This window comes from Brassica oleracea, chromosome C6 (assembly GCF_000695525.1).
Source record: "Brassica oleracea var. oleracea cultivar TO1000 chromosome C6, BOL, whole genome shotgun sequence".
Classification (NCBI taxonomy): domain Eukaryota; kingdom Viridiplantae; phylum Streptophyta; class Magnoliopsida; order Brassicales; family Brassicaceae; genus Brassica; species Brassica oleracea.
In genome coordinates this window covers 17,124,373-17,131,850 of record NC_027753.1, presented here as the reverse complement: position 1 = coordinate 17,131,850, position 7,478 = coordinate 17,124,373, and the positions used below count along the sequence as shown (strand labels likewise).

The 7,478-nt window shown below is 39.9% G+C and overlaps 2 protein-coding genes across 3 annotated transcripts; one reads left to right on the top strand and one right to left on the bottom strand.

Moving 5' to 3' along the window:
* Positions 1 to 546: 546 nt before the first annotated feature.
* LOC106301109 lies at positions 547 to 4,755 on the top strand. Of its 2 annotated transcripts, none has more exons than XM_013737430.1 (13): positions 547 to 861; positions 935 to 991; positions 1,086 to 1,180; positions 1,340 to 1,490; positions 1,606 to 1,731; positions 1,839 to 1,995; positions 2,115 to 2,175; positions 2,259 to 2,574; positions 2,700 to 2,825; positions 3,242 to 3,403; positions 3,490 to 3,739; positions 3,862 to 4,326; positions 4,474 to 4,755. In XM_013737430.1, exons 1-13 carry the CDS (start codon positions 646 to 648, stop codon positions 4,512 to 4,514), a joined length of 2,223 nt encoding a protein of 740 aa, XP_013592884.1. In that variant the 5' UTR covers positions 547 to 645; the 3' UTR covers positions 4,515 to 4,755. The 2 variants fall into 2 exon arrangements, with proteins under 2 accessions (XP_013592884.1, XP_013592885.1); XM_013737431.1 differs by having other exon boundaries at positions 548 to 861; positions 3,242 to 3,385.
* A 458-nt stretch (positions 4,756 to 5,213) lies between these two features.
* Positions 5,214 to 6,725, bottom strand: LOC106297607 (E3 ubiquitin-protein ligase SINA-like 7). The gene is given in 4 exon segments (XM_013733814.1): positions 5,214 to 5,568; positions 5,570 to 5,883; positions 5,962 to 6,017; positions 6,653 to 6,725. Coding segments are annotated over 4 exon segments (798 nt in total).
* Between the last annotated feature and the right edge of the window lie 753 nt (positions 6,726 to 7,478).

Here is a 7,478-nt window from a genome sequence, read left to right as displayed (position 1 = left end):
GTTTAGGGTTTAGGGTTTAGGGTTTAGGGTTTAGGGTTTAGGGTTTAGGGTTTAGGGTTTAGGGTTTAGGGTTTAGGGTTTAGGGTTTAGGGTTTAGGGTTTAGGGTTTAGGGTTTAGGGTTTAGGGTTTAGGGTTTAGGGTTTAGGGTTTAGGGTTTAGGGTTTAGGGTTTAGGGTTTAGGGTTTAGGGTTTAGGGTTTAGGGTTTAGGGTTTAGGGTTTAGGGTTTAGGGTTTAGGGTTTAGGGTTTAGGGTTTAGGGTTTAGGGTTTAGGGTTTAGAGTTGAGAAATGAGGTTTTGGGGATAAGATTTCAAATTTTGAAAAATAAAAAAATTAAAAATTTCAAAGGATAAACTTAGAAATGTGCTATTTTGGTCATTTTAGTTTTTGAGTGCTATTTTTGTGATATTAACTTAGAAAGGTGCTATTTTGGAGATTTGCACTTTAATAATACAGATACAATAATACTTTATTTGTTCAGTTTTACTTTACCTGAACCCAGGGACACTTGCCATAAATTATATAAGTTGAGGGATTCATTTTTAAAAAGTCGCCGGAAAGAACACAATTCGATCGAGATTCAATTTTAAATAAAAGGGGAAAAAAATCAAAAAAGAGGAGAGAGGAAGATCGGAGACGACGGTGATGACAATGGACAGAGAGAAGGAGAGAGAACTCGAGCTCGAGAGTGCAATGTACACCAACTGCTTACTCTTAGGTTTGGATCCGAACGTGATCGGACTCGGATCCTCCAACGGCACTCCTCGGGTCGGGTTATTCCGCCATTCAAACCCGAAGCTGGGAGAACAGCTTCTCTACTTCATCCTCTCTTCTCTCCGAGGACCCGCTCAGTCTTCAAAGGTACGGTTCCTCTCCACCGCCTCTCTCTCTCGAAATCGGTTTGGGAATCACTAACGATTTCTCGATCTCTCAGGATTTCGATAAGGTCTGGCCAATTTTCGATTCGGCTCAGTCTCGCGATTTCCGCAAGGTAAATGGCTTGAGAACTCTGAATACTGCGATTTTTGTGTGTGAGCAACGGTTTGTAGTTTCTTAACGGTAGAATTGAATTATGGTGTATGAAGGTTGTTCAAGGGATTATAAGCGAGCTCGAGTCACAAGGAGCATTACCAAGGAGTAACTCGAGGGTTTCATCACTTGCTACTTGTTGTGGACCTAGGTTGGTTCTGATTCGATTCTTATGTTTATGTTCATGAGAGTTCCTAGGGCTTCATACTGAGTGTATCTAGTTTGTCATTTTTCTGAAGTTTCAGGATATTGTGCAGCATTAGATGATTGTATGGTATGTAAATGTGGAACCTTTTTTTTTTTATTGCAGATTTGTGGAGCTCTTATGGCAACTTTCACTGCATGCATTAAGAGAAGTTCATAGACGGACTTTTCCTGCTGATGTGGCTTCCAATCCTCTGCCTTCTTCCTTAACAGACGTGTCCTTCTCACATGCAGCTACTTTGCTTCCTGTAACCAAGGTAGTATCCATATTGTTTCTCCTCAAGATTGTCTGCTGTACTTTACACTGCTCTATGTAGACCCTTTTGAGTAGTGAGCGGAATAACGTAGAAATGCTCGTTTCTATGTTTGCAGGCCCGTATAGCGGTTGAGCGCCGTCGATTTCTTAAAGACGCAGAAACTGCCGTTCAAAGACAGGCCATGTGGTCTAATCTAGCCCATGAGATGACTGCCGAGTTCCGTGGTCTATGTGCTGAAGAGGTAGGACGTTACATGTTCTTTTTTTGGTGAGAGGTACTGAATTTCTTTTGCCTGATGATACTGGCTAATTTATTGATTCATTTCATTTTCTGTTTTGTTGGCATAAGGCATATCTCCAGCAGGAACTAGAAAAACTTAACGACTTAAGAAACAAAGTAAAGCAGGAAGGAGAAGTGTGGGATGACCTTGTTTCTAGCTCCAGTCTGAATTCTCATCTAGTTTCAAAGTCCACTCGGTTATGGGATTCTATAATGGCTCGTAAAGGTAAGGTTTTATGCTGTTCTATTTATTCTTAGGAGTTAAATACTGAGAAAAGGTACATAAATGTAGTATTATTCAAGAGTTATATAGGGTACGAATTTGATGTTTGTCATTATGTTCAGGTCAGCATGAAGTTCTTGCGTCTGGTCCCATTGAGGATTTGATAGCTCACAGGGAGCATAGGTAACTGGCCTCTTATGAAACACACGGTCTGGATTCTACTTACCAATATACTGACGTGATGTCTGGTTTCTTTTGATCTGTAGATACCGAATTTCAGGATCGGCCCTACTTGCAGCGATGGATCAGAGTTCTCAAGTTCCTCGTGCAGAATTACTCTCTGCCCATTCAGATGATTCAGCGTCACTAGCAGACGACAAAGAACTAAGTGATGGATCGTACGCAAACATGCATGATCATTCTCTAGTAGACGGTTTCGAAACCAACTCACAAGCAAGTGATGAAACACTCTCTCGAGTAGATGATAGAGGTGGAAGGAATAACCAGACAGTTGATGTAGCGGAAATCATAAGGCGCTGGACACACGCATTACAGCGTATTCATAAACAGTCTCTTCAGCTGGTATGTCTTCTCATATCTCGTTGTGGGGTTTTCACTGAAGTACTTTTAACCATTCTGGCTAATTTTTTCTGTGATGAATTCAGTTCGATGACTTTGTTACTTATCTTTCATGTTTACATGTTTAGGCTAAAGCAAATGACGGGGATGGTCCAGATATTTTGCGGACTGCAAATGATGGTGGTACAAGTGGGCATGTTGAATCATTGGCTGCAACTTTGGCTGAACATCAACAACATTTAGCTAGCTTTCAGGTAAATGTTTTGCTTTTTGGTCTCTTATGTAGAAGTTGCTTTTAGCCAACTGCTGAATTCAAATGCAGATATTAGAAACATAAGATGCTTTTGTTGAGGGCATCCGCTTAAGTAATTAAAGAAAACGATCAAGTCTGCATTTTTTTTTTTTTTTTGCAATTCTGTAATATTTATAAAAGGCAGTATGTTTGATTGGAGATACCCGGAGTTCCATTAATGTTTGTGAATATTCTATCCAGCTTCTCTTGGGAGAGTATCAAAAGCTCCTAGATCGATGGAGTATTTACATTTTCTATTACGTACTGTTTATAGGATATCTTTGAGCATGCCTACAGAAACTTTCTTATACATGTAGCTCATATTTTACTGGTGAAATCTCTACTATGTTCTTGCTGCTGATGGAACATTATATGCAGGTACTCATCAACCAATTAAAGGAAGTTTCTCCAGCCATACAGAAGTCCATATTAGAGTGTACTGAGAAGGTTAATAGTCTTCCCCCAACCTTACCTCCAACTACGAGAAGTAACGGGCAAGCAGCTTTACTTCTACAATCGCAAGTGAGTGGGAAAATTACGGTACTAGTTTGATGAGTCCACGTTTATTCTCTTCCGATGCATATTTGATAGAGACGCTCATTGTACCTTTTCCTCCTATCACACAGGAAGGTGTATCCAATGATGTTGCCGAGTTGACCTCGACAATGTCTAATGTTCAGATTGAGAAGGTCTCAGCTAGCCCTACGTTAAAGCTTCCACAATTATTTAGCTCCACTCCTACTTCTTCTGGTAAAGGTGGAAATGGACAAAAGCGACATCCAATGCCTTCTCAGATCAATAAAATGGAAAGCTTGTCTGAGAAAAACACTACGGACCAACCATTGTCAAATACTCGAGCAGACAACTTGCCTACTGGTTTGTTGCATAATTACCTTCTGTATTGAAATAAAATATGATATAGTATATAATATTTTTTTTATTTGAATTGTGTGATATGCCAGTTCACTAAGACCATTGTCTTATAATATTTGTTTCAGATACCAACAGCTATTTTGTCCAGAACCTGAAGAAATCTGTTAGAGAAGCGGCTTTATTGATTCCATCTTCAGCAGGATCATCACGGGACAGTCAATCCGATGAAGGCTCAGAGCATTACTTCGTACCTCTTTCAGGAGCTGGCTTTTCTCGATTTCCATCAGAAACAAAAAGCTTGCCTCTCAGAGGGTCGAGGTTACAGACCTCTCTGAGCGAGCCTTCCTTTCTTGAACACAGTGTTCCCCATAGCCTCGCGCCAAGCAAGTACAGCGACATACCCGACACGTTTGATGATCTAGATTCCTTCAAAGATTACGATAACGGGAATGGGTTTCTCTCAGTTGCTGGATCAAACAGTGTAGCTTCTGATCCGCAACAATCGTTCTATGACGTTGAAGATCAAGTGTTTTCGCCACCTTTACTAATGGACTCGTCCCTATTATCCGACACCTACGAAGACTTGCTAGGTACGTTCATTATCCTCTTGGGTGTTTTATATGACATTGGCCACGTTATGTTTGAGGGTGGTCCAGTTTCTAAATATCCGGTCTGTAAACTAATGCGTAGATCGCAAATATTACATAATCTAGGATCTAATCGTTTTACTTTTGCAGCGCCTTTGTCAGAAACCGAAGCCGCCTTGATGGAGCATTAGGATGAAGAAGCCAAAGAAACTGTGAAACTTGTGTTTCTTCAACGATTCTTCTCGGGGTGATTGAAGCATGTGGTCTTAACATAGTGTTTCAGTTATGATTACCAATTAACAAGGGTGTTTCTTAATTTTTCTTGGATTTGTTGGTAATGGGATTTATCTTGATGAATGAATGATCCGACTTTGTTTGTGTGTCAAGTGTGTGTAAACAACCTCCAGATCAGGTAGAAGCATCGCTCTCTAATGTTTGGGTTTCCACTAAAGAAGTACAGATTGATCCTTGTTTAAAAATTTAGATGTAAAGTAAACAAAATAGTGAGTGAAGATTCTGCTATTCTCTTTTCCTTCTTAATATCTTTGATATTTAATCAATATGTTGCAAAATTCTCCAAATTATTTTAACAATATGGATTTAAAGCTGAGAAATTGGATCGTATAACCATCAAATAAATTATAATTCATTCAATGTTTAAATATCCTAATACATCAATATATCATGCATCTTTTATATAATAATATTAATATGTCCTCTTACACAACCGGTAAAACCTGTAAACAAAAAAAAATCTAAATTAATAATACTTACCTAATACATATACATCGTGGCTTTTGGAGAATCACGTACCTTGTAGAACGCGAGTGGCTTCTTCTCCATTTTTGCTCCACGGTGTAACCACCGGTAGCTTTGCCTAGGAGATGCTCTTAGTTCAACTTCTTGATGCAGAGCCTCAAGTCCAACAAATCACCACTCAATGAACAGTGAGGGATCAACATGGAATTCTCTAGAAGGGTTTCCAAGTTCACTTGAAGATTCTTCTTCACATCTGGTGATTCATATGTCATAGTGTGTCCATCCGCAATTACGTAGGAGATTTTATAAGAGAAGTGACCTACTTCCGGAGAAGATGGTGCAATGCAGCTTATAGTTACATACACACCATAAGGTTCTCTAAAACACTGCACTGCAAACAGTAGTTTCATGTCAAATTCCCTTTTAATGAATATTTTTTCGCTGATGTTCATCAAGACGCAAAACGGAGTGCCACATTAAAACCCTCTTCCCGCTATCCTGATGGGTATAAATAGCATAGTGATCATAGAGATCAGTGTATGAGCCAGTGTAGTTGCATTCTTGCACGGGGCAGGAGCAAAGAGAGAAGCTGCTTTCTTTCTTATGGGTTGATTCTTTCAGAAAAGAGACCTTCTCGGCGCATCCAAGCTCAGCGTTTATGCATGGTAGAAAGACTGATTCTATCACAGTCTCCATTCCTCTGCAGCGAATATGGCCTATAGGCGAAGCACATGTAGGGCATATATCTCTCAGTTTGGAACAGCAAGAAGAGCAAGCCATATGTCGATTATCACATTGAAACACAACATTCAAACTCACACACAAATTCTAAAAGTGGCATATCACTATCAAAATCAATACTCAAAATCTAACCTGGAAAATAGGAATAGTGAGTAGCTCGAAGCAAACAGGACAATCAAGAACATCAACATCTACTGTCGCCGAGCGTATGTTATCTTATGTTCGTTGCCTATTTCTCAAGTGAATGTTGCTCGGACAAGATTCATCGCTTGAGGCCCGCTCCATATCGATATGCTCAACACCAAATGAAAATGGGAATGGAAAGAAATCTATAATATAATGAGGCAGTTGCCTCATTCCTGAGCCGACACGTCAGCATTTTGGTGGGTCCCACTTTTAAAAAGTGTGAAAAAGTGTCAAGCCTGTTGTTCGAATCCGGGTTATTGAGATACAAACACCAACATTTATACCACTAAACTAAAGGATACTTTGTACATTGATGGCCAAAACTAATATATATTTATGAAGGTCGGAAACCTTTGCTTCTCTGTGGGCCGGGCCTACAAGTGTATTATGAGTTTCATTTTTAAATGAGGTTCATCACGTTATATGAAAAAACAACAATTATACTTTTTCCATATTGTAAACTGTCTTCGTTTAACACGAGTTAGGGTTCTTTTCATCATTGTCTCAGATAAGTCTGAGTTATAGAGTTGCGCCGTGTGTCTATTTGTGTAAAAATAGATGGTAACGCATGGGCTTCGAGAAAAGATTGGGCTAATTAATTTTTACTTTATTGGGCTTAGTATCTGGTCCAGTCTGTTAATACAGACATATATGAAGATTAGGTTAATCGACATCTTCACCATCTCCTTCGTCGCTTGCGATTCCCCTTCCGGCATTTTAATATATTTTTTCCTACTCATCGGCCTCTTCTTTCTCTACCTCTCCTCAATCCAATCGACGCTTCAGTGTATCCCTTATTTTATATTAAAGGAAGCCGATCATCCACCGTTACATCTAGCAACAACTTCTGAGATTCTAACCTCTACCGTGACAGAATCATTTGTCAAATCGTGTGACCAATTAAAAACCGATACAATATTTTAGGCAATCGATCTCGATTCTTCTCGATGTAGTTTCAATGGTGGTCTACCCGGCACAAACGATATTTCTCTCTATTGTCGGATGTAAACTTCTGCAGCTGATGAGAAAGGGGTTCACGTGGAAATTGGATCAGTCGATGAGAATTAGAATTCAAGTGTGGCTATTGGAGCCAAGCTCTCTTCTGATGATACTACGGTTCGTGGTTTAGCCGGAGATGCATTTGGCTCAAACCTAAAATAATCCTGCTGATGTCTTGCATAATTCCATTGTCTTATCCATTCACCCATGTACATTTTGATCATATAGACTAGGATTTAGCCACGTTTAAGTTGCATTTTGCATACATGAGTCTTTATCAGGTGTTGGAGTACCACATAGAGTTCTTGGGGACATTTGGATGCATTTGGAGCTCGAAGGAGGTGAAATAGGTGATCATTAAACGAGCAGAGCATGAGAGCGACCTCCCGGAGCGACATCACGAAGTCGCTGTGTCCCACCTCTCAGAGCGACCTTCCTAAAGTGACGCCATGAAGTCGCTCGCGTTCTCG

What these genes read in the sequence shown, in the direction of transcription:
- LOC106301109 (XM_013737430.1), top strand. Translation starts at nt 646, where the DNA reads ATGACAATGGACAGAGAGAAGGAGAGAGAACTCGAGCTCGAGAGTGCA. An exon ending in CTTTGCTTCCTGTAACCAAG is followed by an intron (nt 1,491 to 1,605) that starts GTAGTATCCATA and finishes CTATGTTTGCAG; the next exon opens with GCCCGTATAGCGGTTGAGCG. An exon ending in AGCAGACAACTTGCCTACTG is followed by an intron (nt 3,740 to 3,861) that starts GTTTGTTGCATA and finishes TATTTGTTTCAG; the next exon opens with ATACCAACAGCTATTTTGTC.